At 51.3% G+C, this 22,466-nt stretch overlaps 3 protein-coding genes and 1 long non-coding RNA gene across 13 annotated transcripts in view; 2 read left to right on the forward strand and 2 right to left on the reverse strand.

Annotated features, from left to right (window-relative positions):
- Window positions 1–1,336, forward strand: part of CEL (carboxyl ester lipase) — an 8,023-nt gene extending 6,687 nt beyond the window's left edge. The window contains exons 11-12 of the mRNA XM_030507278.1: window positions 422–619; window positions 1,127–1,336. Of these exons, the coding sequence (XP_030363138.1) occupies window positions 422–619; window positions 1,127–1,313 (385 nt within the window). The 3' untranslated portion in view covers window positions 1,314–1,336. The remainder of the gene's footprint in view (window positions 1–421; window positions 620–1,126) is intronic.
- Window positions 1–1,849, reverse strand: part of LOC115617125 — a 21,981-nt gene extending 20,132 nt beyond the window's left edge. The window contains exon 1 of the long non-coding RNA XR_003994502.1: window positions 1,760–1,849. This is a non-coding gene — a long non-coding RNA (uncharacterized LOC115617125). The remainder of the gene's footprint in view (window positions 1–1,759) is intronic.
- GTF3C5 (general transcription factor IIIC subunit 5) lies at window positions 1,349–10,709 on the forward strand. 5 transcript variants are annotated; one of them, XM_030507282.1, is made up of 11 exons: window positions 1,349–1,460; window positions 2,576–2,798; window positions 3,046–3,244; window positions 4,600–4,795; window positions 5,149–5,253; window positions 5,799–5,913; window positions 6,565–6,645; window positions 7,195–7,292; window positions 7,964–8,046; window positions 9,084–9,226; window positions 9,736–10,709. In XM_030507282.1, the coding sequence occupies exons 2-11, from the start codon at window positions 2,756–2,758 to the stop codon at window positions 9,891–9,893; spliced, it is 1,221 nt and encodes a 406-aa protein (XP_030363142.1). In that variant the 5' UTR covers window positions 1,349–1,460; window positions 2,576–2,755; the 3' UTR covers window positions 9,894–10,709. The 5 variants fall into 5 exon arrangements, with proteins under 5 accessions (XP_030363142.1, XP_030363141.1, XP_030363139.1 ...); XM_030507281.1 differs by lacking the exon at window positions 1,349–1,460 and adding an exon at window positions 1,961–2,105; XM_030507279.1 differs by lacking the exon at window positions 1,349–1,460 and adding an exon at window positions 1,994–2,184.
- A 1,327-nt stretch (window positions 10,710–12,036) lies between these two features.
- Window positions 12,037–22,466, reverse strand: part of RALGDS (ral guanine nucleotide dissociation stimulator) — a 57,398-nt gene continuing 46,968 nt past the window's right edge. For 2 of the 6 annotated variants that reach the window (XM_030507277.1, XM_030507276.1), the window contains exons 2-18: window positions 20,514–20,624; window positions 19,800–19,993; window positions 19,331–19,405; window positions 18,935–19,128; window positions 18,404–18,525; window positions 18,033–18,248; window positions 17,812–17,915; window positions 17,396–17,480; window positions 16,623–16,700; window positions 16,437–16,523; window positions 16,115–16,147; window positions 15,754–15,875; window positions 15,486–15,581; window positions 15,119–15,320; window positions 14,540–14,785; window positions 14,281–14,395; window positions 12,053–14,082 (exon numbers count right to left, since the gene is read on the reverse strand). In XM_030507277.1, the coding sequence (XP_030363137.1) occupies window positions 13,907–14,082; window positions 14,281–14,395; window positions 14,540–14,785; window positions 15,119–15,320; window positions 15,486–15,581; window positions 15,754–15,875; window positions 16,115–16,147; window positions 16,437–16,523; window positions 16,623–16,700; window positions 17,396–17,480; window positions 17,812–17,915; window positions 18,033–18,248; window positions 18,404–18,525; window positions 18,935–19,128; window positions 19,331–19,405; window positions 19,800–19,993; window positions 20,514–20,624 (2,256 nt within the window). In that variant the 3' untranslated portion in view covers window positions 12,053–13,906. Of the gene's footprint in view, window positions 14,083–14,280; window positions 14,396–14,539; window positions 14,900–15,118; window positions 15,321–15,485; window positions 15,582–15,753; window positions 15,876–16,114; window positions 16,148–16,436; window positions 16,524–16,622; window positions 16,701–17,395; window positions 17,481–17,811; window positions 17,916–18,032; window positions 18,249–18,403; window positions 18,526–18,934; window positions 19,129–19,330; window positions 19,406–19,799; window positions 19,994–20,513; window positions 20,625–22,466 lie in introns of all 6 variants that reach the window. The other 4 variants (XM_030507272.1, XM_030507275.1, XM_030507274.1 and 1 more) reach the window with 4 other exon arrangements.

Consider the following 22,466-nt stretch of genomic DNA (forward strand, 5'->3'; position numbering starts at 1 on the left):
GAACTTTTAGGAGGCAGGCTTTTTGGTACTGAGTACACACTTACACATAGCTCATATAAACACTATTTCTCTAATGCTGCAAGGGAGTCATGCTAGAAATTTGTTTAAAGTTCCCATTAAAACAAGTTTTTGTTTCCTAAAAACTTCACACTTCATCCTAGCACTGTTTGATGCCATGAGACATGGCAGTTGGATGATATGAGGGTTAGGGTGAGAATCAGAATGGAAGCTAAAAATTACCAGATAGAAGGACGTTTTCTCCTGAGACCACCTCAGGAGTGGTGGTCCTCTTAGATGCATGTGAGCATCTTCCAAAGCTAAATCTCTAGCTCTGCTGGTATTTGGCACATGGTTATGAATCTGCACACCTTTCTCTGCTCCCTACTTGCAGCTGCTTAGCAAGTCCATTTTATTTCCCCAGGAGTGCCAAGACATACAGCTACTTGTTCTCCCAGCCATCCCGAATGCCCATCTACCCAAGCTGGGTAGGTGCAGACCATGCTGATGACTTGCAGTACGTGTTTGGGAAACCCTTTGCCACACCTCTGGGCTACCTGCCCAAGCACAGGACTGTCTCAAAGGCCATGATTGCTTACTGGACCAATTTTGCCAGGACAGGGTGAGTGATTCCAGTTCCACATTTGCTGCAGCACTTCAAGCTGCTGCCTTTGCCTATTAACTTCTTAGGAGCAACTCCCAAAAGCTGGTTGTCCTCTGTCTGTACTTCTGATGTGAGCCTGGCTCTATGTTTCCCAGTGGTGGAGTTTGCTCTGAGTCCTCCTGATCCAGAGAACACCTGGGGACAGCAGAAGCATTTTGAGAATTTGTGAACTCTACTTAAAACTTAATGATGAGGTTTGTTTCCAAGTCCTGGTGTTCAGAGAGGAGTTAAGCCCCTGCATGCTGCCAGGGATGATGCTAGTGGGGACCAAGGAAGAAGACGGCAGGTCGCCAGGTTGCTCCTAGCAGGCAGAATTGCTATTGCTGGTCTCAGTGTCAAACATGTTCTTTGCACTCACCTAAGGCCTCACTTGAGCAGACACAGTCCCCGCCAAACAACTCAGGTCTTGCTGTATCCACAAGCTGCCCTAATATAAATGAACTTCTATGTCTCCTTTTCCCCCAGTGATCCTAACGAAGGGAATTCAAAGGTGCCCGTTACCTGGCCACCCTACACCAGTGAGGGCAGTTACTACCTGGAAATCAACAACAAGATGGACCAGGACTCCGTGAAGCAGAATCTGAAATCCCAGTACGTGAACTTCTGGAACTCTGTCTATCAGAATCTGCCACTGGCTGCAACATCTCCCTGACTGAGCAACTGCTCAGGAGCTAAAAAAAAAAACCAAAACCAAAACCTTTTTAAACAGAGACCCCATTCATTAAAGGCTTGCTTGTAACTGAGCAATTCTGGTCTCTCCATCTCTTTGCTGTGACAGGATTTTCTCCCCAACGTTAAGGTCAGGCAGCAAGTGACATCCAGCCTTTGGGCAATGTATGTTCCCCTGACACGTTACACTCTGATGTCCCAGGGAAGCGGCTGACACAAGAGCCATGGCTCCCTCTGCTCTGCCAGCCCTTGACAGGGTTTGCTTTACCTCGTCACCTGTGTGACCGCTGGCTGGACAGGCCTAACCCAGTCCTGCCCTCTCGGTATCCCCACGTCATCATAAACATCCATGCTAATTACAAACAGCTCTTGGATAATTACAGTGGTAATATATATGAATGCAAACCAATTGATGAACTATCGTCATACCTGCACAGAAATCAGCTCAGAAGCTCAAAGCGGGGAAAATAAAGCCAAGGGAGGATGTTTTTATGCACAGGTCTGTGGTCGGAGGCCAGACTGCAGAGCTCCGGACCTCAGCGCGGGCAGAGGAGGAGCCTGAGCCCGGCGGCGTCCGCTCCCCGCAACAGCCACCCCCGCCGGACCCCGCCCGGCTCCGCGCCGCCGCGGCAGGAACCGTCCTGCAGCGGAACTTTTGTTCCGGGGACAGGAACGATTGCCGGGAGCGATCCGGGAGGGGAGCGATGGCGGCGCGGGGGCGGCGGAGGGAGCCGGGCTCAGCTGTGCTGGAGCTGCCCCGCACGCCGCGGCTGGTGTGCGTGGAATACCCGGGGCTGGTGCGGGACGTCGGGGCCATGCTGCGGACGCTGGGAGGAGAGCAGGGGGTGTCGCGGGTGAGGGGGCCCCGGGGGAGGGTGGAGGTGATCCGGGCGGAGGGGCTGTGGGGTGGGGAGGCCAGCTCGGGCGCTGGGGAGGGGCTGGGAGCCGCCCGCTGCGGGATCGCTCTGTCCGGCCGTCCAGGCCTTGCATGTGCCCGCGGAGATTCCACGCGTGGCTCCGGGGTGACGCCGCTCCTCTGCGCCGCTGCTGCCCGCGAGAGAGGAGGCGGGAGGTGCCGGGCAGGGCCGGAGCGGCTGCGCGTAACCCCAGTGCGCTGCGGTGCTGGTGGGGCGGCGATTCCTACCCCTGAGGCGGTGTGAGCGTGCGGGGCTGGTGCCAGAGGCCCGAGGAGATGGGCTGTGCAGGTGCGATGTTGACGGAGAGTGTGCCTGGCCTTGCCGACAGATCTATGCGGACCCCGCCAAAAGGCTGGAGCTGTATTTCCGCCCCAGGGACCCTTACTGCCATCCCGTATGTGCCAATCGCTTCTCCACCTCCACCCTGCTGCTCAAAGTGAAGAGGAGGACCAAGAAGAAGAAGCAGTTGGACACCAAAGAACAAATCCAGCCTGAAGTCCAATTTGAAATGGAAATTCTTGGGACTGTTGTGACTGTTTACAAATTTCAAGGTAGTACTTGGGTTTGTGTCCACGTGGCTTAAAGACAGAGTATGTCTGATGGCAGAGAGAAGTGTTTCCCTTTAAACAATTCAGGACTGAAAGGAAAATCAAGTGTCCTGTTGTTATAGCCTACTTGCTGTATAAACCTTTGCATAAACTTATCAGACTCCTGCTCCTGTAAGTTGAGTGTTATGAGAAATATTGTTACATTCACAATGAACTTTACAATGTTATAACTTCTATTTATTTCTCACAGGAATGTCTGATTTCCAGTACCTGGCAATGCACTCTGGTCCTGATGGAAAACAAACTTCCATGTACAACAAAGTCCTAATGCTCAAACCAGAGAAGGAAGAATTTTTCAGTAGAGAGTTACCACTCTACATCCCACCACCTATTTTCTCACGTCTGGACACTCCCGTTGACTATTTTTATCGGCCAGATATACAACACCGGTTAGTGCCTTCTCTCACAATGTAGCATATAGCTGTGTTGGTTCTGGAATGAACAGGTAGTGAAACGTTTTGCGGGTTTGATATATACATCTACTTGAGGTAAGACTTCAAGTTAAGATTTCCTTTTTCATCACTTGAAGATGCCTCCAATCCGTTCCGACGTCAGTGTTATTATAGGATCTCTGCTCTTGAAGCATCAGAGCAGCACTAAATACCTAATTCATGTATTTCTCCTGTTTAAGCTGATGCCTTAGTCTGTTTTACCTCTCTTGATTTGGCACAGCAGAAGCAGGCATGCTTCAGAAACTGCCTGGACAGCAGAAACCCCAGCAAAAGTCCACTTGAGGACTTGCCAGGTGAGAAGAGCTGGTGATCTGGTGAAGATGACGGCCTCCCCCAGCATGCTCCTGGAAGCACGGCATGCAGTGAGCCCGGCTTTCTGCCTGCTTCCAGCGGGCTGGAGCCTAGGGAGACTGCGCAGGAGTCAGGGCCATGTGTTCCTGTGACTGTGCTCACTGGACCTGTTCCCTCTTGGTCACCAGTTGGTTTTGCCAGAAGAACAATCTGTGAGATCTCCCACAAGAAACATATTTTGGTTTCTCACGGTGGTCCTTCATTGGCACTTAAAAAAAAAAAAAAAAAAAGAAATACCGTATTTCTAGATTGATTTAATAATGCAAGATGCATTTCCATCTTGCCTTGTCTAGGGTTAGACTGGTTATTAGGAAAAATTTCTTCACCAGAAGGGTGGTCAGGCAGTGGAACAGGCTGCCCAGGGAAGTGGTGGACTTCATGGAATTCCATCATGGTGGTGGAATCCAAAAACCATGTAGACAAGGTCCTTAGTGACATGGCTTAGTGGTGGCCTTGGCAGTGCTGGGTAACGGTTGGACTTGATCTTTAAGGTCTTTTCCAACCTTGTTGATTCTATGATCCTATGTACCTACCGAGCAGCAGTAGCTACAGAGGAGCAAGTGCAGAGTGTGAAGTCTTTTGTGCTGCTAATGCATTTCATACAGAGCAGTGGGTAACCCCCTGAGCGTTTTCTGCCAGGCAGCGCAGAGACCTCTGTCATTGTGCAACTGTACATAGTTTTCATGTCGTCTTGCAGGGTTTTTCTTTTTTTTTTTAATTTAGACTTTCTTTCCTCACTGGTGTCACAAGATTCTTTTATGGTACCAGTATGTGATAGGGAGGTGGGGTGAAAGACAAACTGATCCATTGCTCATTCAGCCGAGTCCCTTGTCTTCTGAAATCTGGAACACAAGCTTCCATTTTCACAAGTTTCCTGTGAAGGCCCCAGGCCTGTGTGTGCCTGCGCAAAAAGCAGACGCGATCCTTTCCCTGTTTCACAGGGAGGGATACAACAATCCCCAGGTGTCCGGAGAGAACCTCATTGGCCTGAGCAGGGCCCGTCGCCCACACAATGCTATCTTTGTGAACTTTGATGACAAAGAAATCCCAGCTAAACCACTGGATGCTGCTGTACAGACCTGGAAGAAAGTGTGCACAAATCCTGTGGATAAAAAGGTGGAGGAAGAGCTGAGAAAGGTACGTGCCTTACTCCTGGGCTGAGCGCTGTACTGCAGCATACTGTAAAGGAAGAAAATGCCTGCAGCCATTTTCTCTGACTTCCCCAAAAATTCTTGGTGATTGTGACTGACTGATATAGCAAGTGTCAGTAGACAGCACTGACACTGCTGTGTTCAGTTCAATCATGTAAGTCAAGATTTCTATCTGTCTTTGCAGCCAGCTCACATGAAATTCCTTTTTCTGCCACTAGTTCTGACATTACCATTTTGATAGCCAAAGGCCTCAGCAGAGAAAAAAGTCCACTTGGAAAGCTGAACTGCCATTGGTAACTCACTTCCCACTGTTCCATGGTTGTTTTTGTATTATTTTAGCTCTTTGAAGTCCGTCCTGTCTGGTCTCGGAATGCAGTGAAAGCCAATATCAGTGTCCACCCAGACAAGCTGAAACTTCTTTTGCCATATTTGGCCTATTACATGGTAAGTCCGTACATCTGCCCTTGTGCCTGTCTGAGGCTGCTAGGAGGCAGAGCAAGGGAGCATCAGCTGGGTATTCCTGGCCCTTTAGCATTTTTGAGGCCCTACCACCAAAGTACCTTGCTTAAGCTTATGTAAAGAGAACACTGGAAGGAAAGCCTAGCTTCTGAACAGAAGTTAAAGCCATGGAGGATTCAGAAACTGTTCGCACCACTGGTTCTAATCAGCCTTGCAGTTGTCAGACACTCAAATTGACTGGCATAGGTAGCAGATTTTTTCCAAGCAAACACTTTACTGTGTTTGCAAGTCAGTTTGTAAAAGCACACAAATATTTGTGCTTCGATACACTGATTGCCTGAGTTTCAGTATATAAATATATATTGTTGTGGAAAGAGCTGGTAAAAGAAATAACCTTTGGAAAACGATATATATATACTAAAATGATATAAACACTAAAATTTTCTAAGATCCTCTGCAACACTGTACTGAAGAAATTCTGCAACACTCTCCTGTTTTTTGTAACCATCTTCCCTCATGTGTGTTTATAGTTAACAGGTCCTTGGAGAAGCCTATGGGTTAGGTTTGGGTATGACCCCAGAAAACACCCTGAAGCAAAGATTTATCAAGTACTGGACTTCCGAATTCGCTGTGGAATGAAATATGGTAAAAGGACCCAACCCACAGAGATGCTCTCTCTGCTTTCTGATTAATCCTGGTAGTACTTTTCTTTTTACTTGTTTTTCACACTCTTTTGCCATATTTCTGCTCTGATGAAGATGATGCCTTTTGAGCTCATCGCTCATTGTAGTTATTCCATATACTCCTTTAATACTTTTATGCTACAGTATGCAATAAGTCTTTCCTCATTTGGCACATTCCAAACTCAGTGGACTGACTGTATAGTCAGCTGGCTGACTTTCCTCTTCCATGTATTCCAATCCCAAGTGGATGTAGCAGACCATCTTCCCTCTTGCTCGGGGAGGCACTGAGCAATACATTCTGTTACTTACGTAGTAGCTTTCCCTCAAGGACCTCAACGTCTTGTGCAGGATGCTTCAGTCTCAGACCTTTCTGATGTCATCTAAAAAGTCCGTGACAGAGCTATCATCCAGTCATTGCCATCAGATCACATCTCCCAAGTTAAAGGGTTTTATAGATCTGACACCTCTCCTCTCCCCACCTTGCTAAGATCACGGTACCCCAAGGATCACCTTGCCTTTCACACAGCAGCCCACCACTTCTGTTACTGAGCTAGGGATATTCTGCAGGGTGCTAACCCTCTGTTCATTATTGGCTTTCTCTTTTCTCCTCTAGGTTATGCCCCTAATGACATGCCCGTGAAAGCAAAACGCAGTACATATAACTACAGTCTGCCCATCACTGTCAAGAAGCCTGGTATGCTGTGCCTGCAGAAGGGCTTTCTGGCTCTTCTGTTTGTTTGTTTAGTCCATCCTAGTGCCAGGTGGTGAAGGGTCTTCCTGTGTTCTACCTGAGCCAAAACTGGAGCTTTATTTCTGGTTATAATGTGGTGTTGCTGTTAAACCAGTAGAAGAGTCTCCTTCTGGGAAGTGTTGTGAGAATCTTGGGTGAATGTCTGGCTGAGCCACAGTATCTGTTAGCAGACAGAAGGGAGTTCTGCCAGCAGTACTGAGGGAATTCAGCATTCACTTTGTTCAGTGATGGTGCAGAGTAAGGGGAGAGGTTTCCCTTTTCTTTGTCAAGGAACAGCAGAAGAATGTGTGCTGTGGAAAAAGCCACCAAACTCGCCACCTTTCCTGCACCTGTCTAGAAATGTCTTTGAAGAATGGGTAACACGTGCTTAGTTGCTGGCTTGGTCTGGTTTTTGCTGACTGGCAAAGTTGAGTCAGCATACAGAAGTGACAATACAATGCCACAGGATGAAAGATGACCCTAATTAGGACTCTCTTTTTTTTTGTCCTTCAGTAAGTCACACAGTCAGTGTACATGATCTGAAACAGGGGCTTGGTACATCCAGTGCCTCCAGTGTAAAGAAGACTGCCTCCAGCAGGTATAAACTGAAGGTAAGTATTACTCTCCTTAACTAGAATCTTGAAATAACTTAGTGAAAAAGTGCCGATTCTCATTTTGTCAGTCAGTGAGGGAACAGTTGTGAGTGATGTCCTCAGATTTCCTGGGAAGCTGCTAGTTATACACATCACTACAGAATTTCACCTGCTGTGCACTGAACGTATTTCTGCAAGATGGGATTAGTACTCTCAGCCCTAGTCTTAGATGATGTCATGAGCATTTTGTTTCAGTTGATAAAACTGGAACTTTGTGAGCAGTGAAATGCAAAAAGTGGCCATGTATTCATCAGGTTGTCCTACAAAATCCAGCACTGCAAAATAAATATTTAATCAGGAGTCTTTTATTCTTCCCTTTTTGCTAGAATGAAACCTATGATCCATTGGTAAACAGTAACAGGCTGCATAGCATAGCTGCAGTTTGAAGAGATGAAGTGGGTTCTCTGCACAACTGTGCTGTTGTGACTATTGCTGCAGTAAAATTTTGCTGCATTTCTCATTCAGCTTTATCTTTTATTGTATGCAGCCCTGTGCCTTGGAACTGATTTGCATTGGAAGTGCCTTGATCTTGATGCAGCCCACTGGAAGTACTGATCAGTTATGCCAAAGTTGTCCTGTTGCACCATAAAAATGCACATTAATCCTTTCTCCTTCTTTCCTTCTCCTAGGAATGCATCTATATTTTCCAAGAAGGAGCCTTACCCCCTTATCGGCAGATGTTCTACCAGCTCTGTGATTTGAATGTGGAAAGGTATTGCACACTGGCAGCTGAGTCTCCTGTTAGAGCTAGATTTCAAAGCCTTTTAACATAGAATCATAAAATGGTGTGGGTTGGAAAGGACCTTAAGATCATCTAGTTCCTCTAGCTCCAACCTCCCTGTCATGGGAAGGGACACCTCCCACTAGACCATATTGCCCAAGCCCCATCCAGCCTGGCCTTAAACACTGCTAGGGATGGAGCATTCACAACCACCTTGGGCAGCCTGTGCCAGCGCCTCACCACCCTCACAGTAAGGAAGTTCTTCCTTATCTCCAACCTGAACTTCCCCTGTTTCAGTTTAAACCCATCACCCCTTGTCCTATCACTACAGTCCCTGATGAAGAGTCCCTCTCCAGCACACGTGTAGCCCCCTCCAGGTACTGGAAGCTGCTCTGAGGTCACCACACAGCTTCTCTTCTCCAGGCCGAACAGCCCCAATTTTCTCAGCCTGTCTTCATACGGGAGGTGCTCCAGCCCCTGATCATCCTCGTGGCCTCCTCTGGACTTGCTCCAACAGCTGCATGTCCTTCTTATGTGAGGACACCAGCACTGCACACAGTGCTGCAAGTGGGGTCTCACTAGAGCAGAGCACAGGGGCAGGATCACCTCCTTCGACCTGCTGGTCACGCTCCTTTTGAGGCAGCCCAGCACACGGGTGGCTTCTGGGCTCAACCGCACACTGAAGTGACTCATATTCAGTTTCTCATCAACCAGCACCCCCAGATCCTTCCCCACAGGGCTGCTCTGAATCACTTCTCTGCCCAACCTGTAACTGTGCCTGGGATTGTCCCTATTGTTTATAGTCAGTCCATTCCCCTCTCTCCTTGACCAGAAATTCGAGTGATGTTTAGCTTCATTAAAATAGAACAGACTTTTCACACATGAACTTCCTTTCTCGTATGACAATTACCCAAATACGCTATTCCAACTCAATGTAGTAAAAGGGAAGTAAGCCATGACCTGGCTCATTTGAAGCCTGTATCTGAAAGTAGAAGGCTAACATTTCCTTCTTGTTTGCTGCTTTTTAGCCTGCAGAAAATCATCCGTCGGAATGACGGCACAGAGTCAGAATGCACAGAGCGGGATGGGTGGTGTATTCCAAAGACTAGCGATGAGCTGCGAGATGCCATGTCTCTGATGATAAAGCAGATAATCAGATCCACAAGACCTGGTAGGGATGCTTCTGAACATCAAAGTGTATTACTATCTTACTGCCTACTACTGCTGTTCGGAATAGCTGGAAGTAAAGGTCTTCTATTTCATCTTCCCAGTGTCACAGCCTTCAGGTTTTAAATGTCTTTGCACAGTGATAATCAAGATGCTATTCTTAATGATATAGTTGTTGGTGGCATTTTACTTTTTATTGATGTTATTAATCGAACAACAAGCAAGGAAATTATTTTTGCATGCTGAGCCAAAGCAGTTTCCCAGTGACAGAGGTCAGAATCAGCTGGGAGAGGAGGCACAGCACTGCAGATCTGCCACTGTTCTGCTAGAATTCCTGGAGTATGAAAACAGATTGCTTTGGGCTTAATCGAATTCTGTTAAGATGTGAAACAGTAGCTGTGCCCCCCCAGCCTCTGCCTTTCTCTCATACTTTTTAAGAACTCTAGTGCCAATGCCCGCAAGTTTCACTGAGAGAGGCAACATGGTGTCTTTCTTTCTTTCTTCCCAATTAAGCTCTTTTCTCAAATACAAGAAGCAGTGAAGACAGTGAAGAGCAGCTGGCGTATGAGTCTGCAGAGGATGAGGATGATGACGAGGAGGAGGAAGAGGGCTTCAAGCCTTCTGATGGGAGTGAAAATGAAATGGAGACAGAAATTCTGGACTATGTGTGAACTCGGTGAGCAGTCTGGCTGCTGTTGGACTAACATCATCTCTGCTGTTGGTCCCTGAGAGCTGAGGGTTCAGCAACCGTGCCCAGGATATGGGAAAGCAGAACTTGTACTAAGATGACGATGATCTCTCTGCACTAACTGCGGTACTTGCTGATGGCTGTCATTCTTGATGTTAGGGAGCATTACCTGTATTTTCATAACTGCTGGCTAATAAGCCCTCAAGTAAAGCTCAACAAACTCCTAAGACAGAGCCCAGAATCCAAACCAGCTGGTAATATACCAGAAAAGAGGAGAAGTCGCATTCCCAAATCTCTCCATGTGCGGGAAGTGCACTTTAGCTGGCTTGGTGTCCATGTGGAAAATGGGAAATGTACATGAGGAGGGAGCACTCTTGTCCTGCCAGAGTCCCTAAGGCAGGTGCTGCCCTTCTGCTTGTCTAAGGGGAATGAAAATCCTGGGCCATGACTTGAGCATCGGGCCTCGCTGGTGACCTTGGAAATAAAGCCAGCAGGAAAGAACACTTTCTGGCAGTGAATAACTCCTTTGTACAGGATGTAGCATATATTGTCCTCACGAGCCAATGTGCTTCTCAAGCCAGCTTTGACTTCTCTGGTAGTTAGCAGGGACAGAAGGAAGCAGGCAATGGAGCAGAGCTTCAGGTCCACAGAGGTTGGCCACTCGTTAGTCTGCCACTGCCAGCTGGACTGGTACCACCCTGTCGCAGAAATTAAGGATCTGCTGGCATTTTCGGAGTCTTGTGTGTCATGAGTACAAGGTTTCTCATTAGTTGCCAATAATATGCTCTATTGCATGTTCGGTGTGTTTTCAGACTCTTGCGCTTGTGTGAGGCTTCTCAAAGCTTCAGCTTTTTTGGTGTTCTCTGGAGTTTTGTTAGACTGAGCTATTTCCTTAGGTTTGGCCTCCAGCCCACAAAAGGAACAGCTGCAGGGCTCTCACTCAGTGGCATATAGCTGTGCTGCTGGATACATACGTACTTATGTATGCGTCTATCCACGCAGAAGCTGCATTTGAGGACTCCGGTGTGTGCTCACCATGGCTCACTGGGAGATCCTGTGCTTTGCTTTGTGCTTCTACCTCAGGGTAGCACAGGCTGCAGCTGTAGGTACAAAGGCATCGTTATGGCTTTAAGACTTGGGGGGGGGGGGGAGAAGGGGGACTACAGAGCTGTTGGTCTGTCTAGGGGCAACGCGGCCAAGGTAAGTTGTAGGTCATACCAATGTGGGAATTCCGAGGCACGAGTGGCTCTCCAACGGACTTACACTTCTTGGTGCAGTGCAACAGGGCACTAAGAAGAAAAGATGCAGTGGACGTACCACTGCCATGTAAGAATATGTGCTCAGGTATTAGCAGGCACCACTAATAAACATTCTTGGAAATGCTAGGAAAAACACAGGCTTTCTATCAACAGGAGGCCCGAAGCCAAAGGAGCCAGCAATCACTTGTGCGAGAGTTCATTTATTTTCCAGCCATTTTCAAAATTCCCTTGTATTGGAAGACTGTAGCGATTTGGATGTTTAATTCTGCCTGAACAGATAACAGCATTACCAGCCCTCTCTGTACAATGCAGTCCATTCATTTCCAAAAGCTTAGCCTTTAAATTGATCTACATAGCCACAGGCACAGAGAAATTCTTGATCGTGCTGCTGCATCCTTAATATCCACACTCTGAGTAACCACACCATCCAAGTAATCTCCACTGCTGTTTGTGCAGTTGTAGAATAGAAAATAAACATGCTGGCCATGCTAGGAAATGAGCTTCTGAGCACCAAAAGAATGATGCCTCAAACCAAGACAGACCACTGTATCTAAACCATAAGGACCAACCACTACATTTGCTCTTAAAGCCATTGCTTATATCGAAAGGAGTAAACTCAGTAAATTGGACGCAACCAGAAAATGCAGAAGTCCCAATAACTCACAGGTTCAAATGAATAGGTTTCATTTGAAAATCAAGTATTGGTCCCTCAAACAAAAAGCCCGTATCTTACTTCAAACACAAAAGAAAACTCAGCTTAGCCAAATTAACATAAGGTAGCAACCACTTTCCCCCCCCAGTCAGCCCTACTCCTCTTTCTCCAGCAACATGCCAGCATTTTAGGGAAGGAGGACAGGACAAGCTCTGTCTTGGGACAGAGATGTTTGAGCATCAGTATTTTATTGCAAAGACTAATTACATTGCTGTGTACAACTCACACCAGGCAGTGCACTCCTTCACTGAAGTGGTACAAAATACATACGGTACAGCCAGTCCCTTTGGTGACACTGGGCTGCTGGGAGACACTAGTGGGAGGGGGACCAGCATGGCCCCGGGGGGGCAGGAGCTGGCAGCATAGAGCAGAGGGAAGACCCCCGGTGCTGGTGCCCAAGGGCAGGGGCTGGGTTTTGAGCAGGGTGGGAGGCAGGAAGGTGCCCCTGTATCAGGGAGCCAGGGGCTTCCATCATGTGCAGAGGTGGGCAATGCTACCCAAGGGGACACAGGGCTGGGAGAGCTCACTGCCAGCAGCCCCAGGCCCCTGAGCATGGCCATGCGGTGTTGCTGCATCCCCAGGCTCTGCCCAGGCCCCTCTTCTACAGAAGAGGTGCTGCAACCCCCACGAGCATGGACAGAGCCAAACAGGAACAATACGCTGAAAGGAAGCACTCTGAAAGGAAAATGGAGATGGAGGCAGGAGTAAAAAAAGGTCCCCTTTTGGTTAGTGTTTCCTACAGTGATTAAAACAAGCATTTCTGGTCCTGCTTGAATGACTAGTGGTAGAGAAACAAGGGAGGGGGTGGCCAGCAGGGTCTGCACCCCATGAGCATGGCAGAGCAACTCTGCTGCTGCCACTGTCCCTCCAGGCATCTTTAAATACCAGGGTGGGGAGAGGGACTGGACTGCAGGGCAGGGGGAGGCTGGATTAGTAAAATGTACAAGTTTGACTCTTCTATTTACAACCAATAAATATTGGGGGGGGGGGGGCGGAATCAGTAAACTATTTTGTTTTATACAAAAGAAGTCTCAGTGCTGCTTCTCCCATGGTCAGTGTTTGAAAAAGTCTGGTTGAAGCCCAAGACGAGTGGCACTTTCTGTGGGTCAGGGGCAGCAGCTGGAGCACCGGGAGCTCTGGCTCCTCACCTGCCCATGCAGACCCGAGGTCCCTATTTACACAAGTTTGGACAGAACTTTGCTCTCCTCCTCATGGGCTGGCAGCGCTGGGGACACGGCCCAAAGCTTTCCCCGACGGCAGAAGAGACACTGGCGTTTGATCTTTGGTGCAAGTTTGAACACAGGCTGTCAAAGTCCAGCTGAGGACATGCTGGACTGGGGAGAGAAGAGAGACCACGCAGGCTTTCAGTTGTTGAGAGCACAAGGCACCCAATCCATCATGGCATGGACACAGCCCTTCTCCACAGGGCTCCAAGCATCGGTGCAGGGCTGCATCCTTTCCAGCTCACTTCCCAGATCAGGGCATCCATAGCTTCTCCCAAAGAAAGGACAGGCAGAGACGTGTGGCGACAGCGATGCCAGTTATCCCAGGGAGGAAGGACATGGAGGTAAAACAATGCCAGGAAAGTTGGGAAGGAGAGCACCCCACCACGTGCTTGTGCTCTGCTCCTTGCAAATGGCCCCTCTTGTGACTCACTACTCCCTGGCTCGCTCGGACACAAGGCACCTACGGCAGAGGCGGCTCCAGCTGAGAGCTGGCCAGCGGCTGGGCTGGACTAGTGTCACATGGAGGGGGGAGGGGGAGAGAAAGAGAAAGGGGGAGAGAGAGAGAGGCCCCCCGCTGCTGCCTTCCTGTGCAGAAACGAGGACCCAACTGAAATGGGCCGAGGCCGACACCGGCTGCCGAAGCGCCTGGCTCTTGGTGCAGGAGAGCAATGCATGGTGGGACCCGCGAGCAATAGCCGCTCCTCTCACCATGCCAGGCAGCACAAGGACCGGCCCCAGCCAAGCCTGGATCAGCTTGCCCCCAAGGCCCCGTTGGTGATGGGTGGCAGTGGGGCTGAGGCTAGAAGATGCCTTTGGCAATCTTCAGGCCTTTCTGCTTCATCCTGGGCAGGGTGGAGCTGGAGCCGTGCTTGATCTTCACCCCCTTGGAGAAGCCCCGCTTCTTGAGCACAAAGTCATAGTTGGCAGCAGAGTTCATGGCGTAGAAGACGTTGGCATTGTCAGGGATCTTCAGCTCTGGAAGTGACCAAGGATGGGGGTCAGTTGGGCACCCTTTCCCTGAAGGGGGGCCAGACTGGGGCTGAGAGCTGGCCCCAGGTGATGACACTTCCAAGTCCAGCTCCAACCTGGTGCTGCCCAGGCTGCAAGGCTACAGGGCTGCATGGCTGGCTGGGGATGCAGACCCCATGAAAGCCCCCACACCCCAGCACACACCTCTCTCCTCTGAGATGATCTGAATGAGCTCATAATCTTCAGGCCGGTCCCCATCCAAGTTGTGTTTCGCCATGGCCTTGCGAATAACAACTGGGGTCTTGTCCTGGCTTGTCACCTGTGAGCAGAGAACATTATTAACCCAGGGGTGCAAAACACTGCAAAGCCTCTCACTATGGCCTACTCCCAAAATGGGCCATGCCCACATCTGAGTGGGGTGAGCCACCCCTTCCTGGCATCACCACACATGCCCCGCACTAACCAGGATGCTCTTGTACATGTTGCCGTTGTCCACAGCCAGGCTGACACGGATGATGCAACAGTCGTCGACCTGCTGGTTGTAGAGGGGCAGCGACAGGGAGGAGTAGCTGGAGATGCCAGAGACTGAGCGCTTGTGGGTACGGGAGGCCGTCACTGGCGTGGAGGAGACAGAAGAGGACGAGGCACTGCTGGAGCCTGAGCCGATGCCTGACGTGTCCAGGGAGGAGAGGGAGGTGGATTCCCAGAACTGGAGGGCAGGGAGGAGAGGGGATGCGGAGGACACAGTGGGTTTAACTTCTCCATTGGCCACAGACAGGGCGTACCAGCGCTGGGGGAGGGAGGCCAGAGGGATCTCACTGACCTGTGACAATAGGGGACTGACATGACTACAGCCACCAGAGGTGCGAGAGCCTTGCCATTCTGCTGGAGCAGCAAAGGGCAGGGGCCTCCCTCACCCCAGCAGGTCAGAAACAACCCCTGGGAACCCCCTAGACCCAGTGCCAGCAACAGCGCTGGGGCAGTCCCCACGCAATGGCCACACCTGCCTCCAGAGGCCCGGACCCCACGAGCTGCCCCATACCTTCTTCTCCTGGCAGTCAGGGGACTCGGGGATGAAGCTGATGTTAATCTCCTCCACATCGGAGCTGCTGGAGCCAGCGGAGGTGACGCTCACCGAGTCAGTGGCATCCCCGCTGCACAGGTACTGCCCACACTTGAGCTGGTCAAAGGATTTTGAGTGGGAGCTGCTGCTGGCGCAGGGCTCGGTGCTTGGTGGCTGCCGGCTGCCAGGAGAGACGCAGGGCAGGTGAGAAGGGGGCAGAGTGGGTGTGCATTTGGCTGGCAGGACAGCAGCCACCCCAGCCTGGTCCCCTGCAATGCTCAGCCAGAGATGCCCCACGTTGGCCCCTGCCTCCACCCTGCATCCTGCTGGGGACGAGCAGACTCACTCGCTCCATCGCTTGATGATGCCTGTGTTTTTCTTTGCTTTCAATGTGTTGCTGGCTGACTCTGACAGTGGCTCAATCTCACATGACAGACCGTAGCTAGGAGGGGAAAGATGAGGGTTTGAGTTCTCCGTGCTGCCATGGCTGTGGAGGGGAGGCAGCGCAGACACCGGAGCATGGGGCAGCTGCTGCTCATCAGCTGGAGGAGACCAGTGGTGGGACCTCCCCATGCACCAGCAGCAGCACAGCCTTGGTCCCTCATCACACTCACCTCTCAGCCTCACTGAGCCGCTCCAGGCTGTGGAACCAGTCCACGAACTGGTCCTCCTGTGTGAAGCTGTAGTTGTTGCAGGCTGACTGAAGCAGCTTGATCTGGGCAATGACTTCGAACTCCTGCAGTAAATAGAGGCCGTGAGACCAGATCTGTTTGCCAGCCACAGCCTCCTCCAAAACAGGCCAGCCCCATGTACGGAGACAGATATAAAGGACCAGAATCCTTCTCCCCAAAAATGAAAACATGACAGCAAAACAGGAGAGGGATTGACCCCGAAGAGACTGGCATAGCCTGGGCTAGCACCACGTCAGCCTCCTCCTTCCACCCTGCTGTGCTGCAGACAGGGAAAAGCTCTCACCTTCCTTCTCTTCTCAAAGTTGATCAGCCCGCCCTGGAAAAGAGGGAGCCAAATGTCAGTGTGCAGCAGGCAGAAGAATATTGCTCTCATCCCTCCCTGCCCCGTGGCTCGCTGCCACTGCGGTGCCTGTATCCCTTGCCGAGGGGCAGCGTGAAACTGGCCCATTTCCATGGGCTGACAGCAGTGTTGAATATAGCATGTGCAGGATGCACAGTCTGATGTAGGATGTATGGGGGACAAGCCCTCCTTTTATCGGCTCAGGCTCTGAGGTGGCTGCACGGAGAAAGGAGAGGAAGGGGAGAACAGAGATGGAGGCACATACGTCCAGGAAATCCTTCATGGCGGTGTCAAGCATCACCAGGTCCGTGAGGAAGGTGCCAAGGTAGGGAATGGTGCCCTGCATCACACCCTGTGAGGACAGAAGGGACAGCAAGGTCAGCAGAGAGCTGGGACCAGCCTGAGCAGCCACCAGGGAGGGGGCACAGGGGGGCACCTGTGCCAGACTGACCATTTCTCGCTGCTGCTGCTGCCGCTTCTGAGCCCTCTTTGGGTTGATCTCCAAGGTGGCAAATTTGGACGTGCCCTCCTGCATGGTGGGGAGAGGTGGCAATCAGCGCAGGTGGGAAATTGCACTAACAGATGAGCTAAAATTCACACCTTTTATTTGTACGACCTTCCTTGTAGAGGGAAAGAGGGATGAAGGGAAAGGGAAGAAATCAAACCTGAGCTTTTTCATGGCTCACAGGGAAAGCGGCTTAGTGAACAGGAACTGCTGCTCCCATTTCCAGCTCTGTATAAACCTTCGCAATGGAATGGTTTGTTCCCTTTTGCATTTTGTGTCCTCTTAGCCCCCAAACTGGGAAGCTGCGGAGAGGCTCCATGGGGAAGAAGGACAGTTTTGCTGCATCCTTCCACAAACCCTACAACCCCACCTGACATCAAGAGAATTTCACACTGTGCTGTTAAAATGCAGCTGCTTCTGGGGAGAAGCTGTCACCTGATGCACTGAATCCTATCCCACTGCTTATCTTTGCTTGCTGAATATTTTTCTGCAAGCTGCAGACAATGTCGACTTTTTGGTGGAGAAGCAGAAATCCCAGCCTAGTCCAAAACCCCTGCCTGCTCCCCAGACCCAGCACACCCTGCCTGTACCCCTGCCTGACACCCCAGCAGCACTGACAAGGCTTTATCCTGGTGACTGGAACACTGCAGAAACTTGTGCTGGCACTAGCCTGAGCTCCATGTCAAAGACAGGGAGACATGGATGCCACTTCCCCATACCTTAATGAGAAGCTCCCGGCTCAGCGAGTGATTGTTCTCATCGGAGAAGATCTCAGAGAGCTCATGGAAAGTGCGGAAGCTTTCCCTGCTCAGGGAAAACCAGGGCAAAAGTCAGCAGTGCTGTCACAGTGGGTCTCCTCCTCTGCTCACCCAAATGACCACAGCTCTGCTTATAGCTCTGGAGGGGCCTTGCTCTCTGGGGGCTACTGCAGGGTGTTTCACATGGAAAGGAGGTCATGATACTTTTATCTCCTCCCTGACCCCTTACACTGGTCCCTGTGTTTTGGGCACACTCCAAGAAACAGTGCTGGAGCTGAGATGATCCCATCTACACATTCAAGGGCCACAGCAGTCACAGCATAACCTGCCCCTTGAAACCTCCCAGCAGCCACATGGACCCAGCAGGTGCTCCTTACCGTAGGACTTCATCCCAGGTCTTCTTCAGCCGATGAACAGCATTGCACTGCAGAGCCGAGAGGATGGCTCGGAGGGAGGAGAAGTTCTTCAGGATGCGGCACTCCTGGAGCAGACAAGGAGATGACAGGACTCAGCATTAAAGAAAGCTCAGGGATCTGCTGGGATTCATGCACTGCAAAACCTCAGCCCTTGGGCCGAGAGGGACAGTGAGCTGTCCTACCCGAGCCACTTCGATCCACCGCTCCACCACTTTAGCCCTCTGCTGTGGCTTCAGGGACCGGTCTCCGAGACATGTGGCAATGACACAGTTGGCCACGCTATTAAACTGCGAGACTGTGGCACGGATGGTGGGTGCCAGGTGCTCTTTGCCCTTCTTGTCTCGCTGGGACCAGATGCAGCCCAGGCAGTGGTAAGGCACCACTTTCTTAAACAGCTCCTGGAAGATAAAGGCATGGAGATGGGTGTCTGCTTTTCCTGGGAAAGGAACAAGCCAGGAGGAAGAGATGGCTGGAAAGAGACAGGCCTGTGCCCAGAGTTGCAGGCATCAGGCAGGCAAAGCACCACTGACCCAGCTGTTGGATGAGTACTCACAGCATCCATCAGTGTGAACTGTTCTGCTACCATCTCCGGGGAGAAGGAGAGGAAATCCGGCTTCCCATCCCCGACCCCGTTCTCTTCCACCAGCTGGAAGGCACAGCCACCGTGGTCCACAGCTGTGAGAGATGGTGTGAAGCTGAGCACCACAGTGCTGCCATGAGCTGGGGCCCATGCTGACCCACCCCAGCCCCCTGCAGACACCCACATCCCACCACCCAGGCTCTTAATTCCCATCTGGCTTCACACCATGATAAATGAGGCTCAGATAAAAGCATAGTCATTTTAAACCTGGACACAAGTATCTGCAGAGGATTAAAGGCAGATAAGCTAATCCATTTAGAAATCCCACTTCTGGTGCAGCTGGATTAGCTTCCCAGTGTACCTCCATGTAAACGCAGGCAGGGTTTATGGGGGTTCAGCCATGTGGCAAGACCCAAGGTTTTGGAGACCCTTAATGCCAACCAGTACCACTGTCTCCACCTGCAGCCCCAAACGACCCCCTGCAAGCAGGGAAAGGACACCCACCTTCCACCTCGGACTCGCTCTGCTCTTGCTGCTGGAACTGGGCCAGCAGGATGCGGGCTCGGCGCTCCAGGTCTGAGCCAGGGATGTTGTGGCGCACGTAAGAGATGAGCTGCTTGAGACAGGCGAAGTCTGGGGGCTTGCGGAAGTCCTCTGAGTACTGGTCCAGCCAGGCACCCAGGATGGAGGAGATGGTACTGCAGGTGGGGGGGGGGAAACACAGGCAAGCCTGTGTGAGAATCAGGTGCCAGGAGACAACCATGTGCACCCCCATGAGCACCCCCATGATCCTCAGGAGCACCCCTGGGACAAGAAGGACAACACATGCCTTTGTGCGAGAACCAAAGAGCTGTCACCAGAGCTACCCATCTTGTTCACCCACAGTGCAGTCAGACTTACTTCTTCAGCTCCGTCCTCTCATCCACAGCATGCCTGGCATGGTCCCCGTTCACCTGCACATGGAGTTTGCCGTACCTGGTGGGGCACAGCGAGGAAGCAGTGAGCATTCTGGACTCAGCTGTCTCTCAGTGCTGCCTCTTCTCCCTCCACATCACCCCCAGCTCTGCCAGGGGGTCAGGATGAACTTCCCATACACTGTCCTGTTCCCCCCTCTCTGCCACAGCCCCCATGTTATGGGAATAGGGAAGCAGCCAGCACTGGCCACCTCACAGCAGAGTACCAGTTGGAAGGGCTCCAGCTCTCTGGGAGGTTGTGTCCTCCCTGCCTTGCCTCAAAACCTTCATGCTGATGGAGCTGGGAGAAGTCCATCAGCCCTCCAAGGCATGGCAGCAAACGAAACTGGGGCTCTCCTTGTTAAGGGGGCTCAGACACCACCCCAGCTGTGTTCTGGGGCTCAGGGCAGCCTCACCTGTTAAGCAGCAGGTCCAGCACTTGCTTGGTGGTAGCAAAGGCCCGGTAAGTGCAGAGAAAGATGGTGACATAGGTGGAGTCATTGCCCTTGAAGGCTGAGACCAGGTATTCTACCAGCTTCTCCAAGGTCCCAGCTTTTATTGTCCGTACCTTGCATGTCTCGTAGAGGTTTAAGGCTGACTCATTCTCAAACTGTGGGGACAGGATCAGAAGCCAGTAGGCTGGGTGAAGACAGACACTTTCAGCTTCACAAGACAGTGTTAGGGTCTAGGCTGGGACCATGGACACCCTACACAGGGCCTGGGGCTCTCAGGACAGGCCTGGGAAAGGGAAGCCGGGTCTCTTCAGACACCAAATACCAGCAACACAGCTGAGAAAACTCGAGCATTTGGGAAATGCCAGGAAGGACCTCAAGGTTGCCAAAATCTAGATGCAAATCAGAGTTGCCCTATTTTGCAAAATAGGCTTTAGATTGTTTCCCCCATGCCCCTTCCTGTGGGGCAGAGGCCAGCAGGTGCTCCCATGCCACCGCTCCCAAATAATTACATGATTTCCAGATAAGGCTTGGAAGGACCCCCCAGGACAGGAGTGTTTGGGGGAGCAAGAAGAGGGAAAGACATGTGCTGGTATCAACCCTGCAAAGCCCTGACTCTGGCAGGAAAACATCTTTAAAACACCCTGTGGTAGGAGACTGGTGGAGCCCCTAGCTTACCCCCAGCCATCGCTGCCCTTTGTTGGCTGTGTGATGGAGCTGCACTTTCCGGAGGGATATGCTGTAGATCACACCATCCTCCAGCTCTTCTCCAATCTCCTGTGTGGAGCTCTGCACGAAAGGACACGATACACCATGAAATAAGGACAATAAAGTGTGGCAGAGATGCTCTTGCAGGCTCATCCCAGCAAGCCAAAGGCAACAGCTGGCAGGCAGTAAGAGTCTCCCTCGTTCTCCCTCGCAGAAATGCAAACCAGGTGACATCTTTCTGGCCAGATTAAGCCTGGGCCCACCTGAGCCTGCACACAGGCAGAGCCAGGACTTTGGGAAGCTGCTCTCTGTCTACTCCATTTTCCCTGGTTCGGTGTCTCAACCCTTCCACAAACAAAGGCTGTGCCAGTGCCAGGTACAGGGCAGAATGGGGAGCCCTTGCCAGGCAGCGAGGGGAGCGGGTGGCAGCACACCCCTGTACCTAGCCCCAGCTGTTTCCTCCTCCCCAGGCCTTTGCCTTTCTCATAAGGTGTCATTGCTGCTTGGTCTGACCATATTCTCAGTAATCTGCCCTTGCGGGAACTGAGCACCTCTGCACAGTAATAAATAATAACTGTCAAAGCAAGCTGACCACAAGCTTTGGCAGTGCTGGCCACACATAGAAGGCAGAAATCCAAAGGGGGAGCTCAAAGCTGGGGGGAAACCCCAGGGAACACCACTGAGACGGGCTTGGGCACAGCAGGGACACGTCCCTACGCCCGTGGGGACAGGCACGTCTGGCCCACAGCCCGACCCAGCCACGAGGTTCACATTTCTGCTCTGCGGAATGGAGACCGTCTAAAATTTTGGGAGGAAAGAAGGGATGCTTCTTTGGGCAGGTGCCCAGGCATGCGTCTCCCCCAGCCTCACATGCCAGCATGGGGCTCCATGGCAGCTCCAGCCCCACAAGGACAATCTGTTTCCCTCCTCCTCTCTAACCACACTCTGCTCAGTCAATGCCTCTCTTAAGGAAGATTTATCCAGACCCTTTTAAACACTGCAGGATCTCCCCTGCCCTCCATCCCCCATGCCAAATGGTGGGACACAGCATAACATGCAGCAAAACCCACTGCTCAAACAATGCCTGGAAGCAGTAAGCAGTTAGCAGGGGGAGGTGACCACATGCTGAGGTGCAGGGGCTCAGGGACAAGCCCCTCTGCATACGACAATGCAGGCAGGCCCTAGAGCCAGCCCACAGCTTTCCTTGAAATCTGCCTCTCAGGAGCACAAAAACCTCTGAGCAATGCAACCACACAAGGCTTTCCAGGGGAGATGCTGCCATGGAGCGACCCACGACAGAGCCCCAGGAGCAGTGCTGCTCCCTGCAAAATATTATCCTTCCAAACTGTTCCCCATGAACATGGGAACAGCCATACCCAAGGCCCCGCTTCCAGATGGCACTGCCCATCTCAAGAGACACTGAGCAGAAAGCACTGAACGTGACTCTGAGCTGATATACTGAACGCACACCTAACATGCTCTTTAACCACCATCTTATATCATTGCCATCGCAGCAGCGGTCACTGTGCTATTATCACACCCTGCTGAAGTCAAGTGCTTGTTATGAGCAAGGAATCAAGGCAGGAACCACAGCCAGCTCAAAGAGTAAGGGGAAAACTTTAAAAAGCTTGTTGTTCGTGGTTGTAATGAATGAGAACAGAGCCTGGGGCAGTGTTGGTGGACTTCTTACTTTCTGCTGAACCTGCTCGTCTCATTTCAAGCCAGACTATGGAGAGGTTTTGTTTGTTGAAGCTCAAGGGTTTGTAAGGCTCCTAACTCCAGCTGTGCTGTGATCATCAAATGTCTTTCCTGGGATTCACTGGCTTCCAGACCAGCCTTGACAGCACCCACACAAGGCAGCGGACACAGACATCCTTCCGGACACCTGCGTCAGTCCCTCTTGTTCTATGCTCTGGGATAAAT

This window comes from Strigops habroptila, chromosome 15, assembly GCF_004027225.2.
Source record: "Strigops habroptila isolate Jane chromosome 15, bStrHab1.2.pri, whole genome shotgun sequence".
NCBI classification, from domain to species: domain Eukaryota; kingdom Metazoa; phylum Chordata; class Aves; order Psittaciformes; family Psittacidae; genus Strigops; species Strigops habroptila.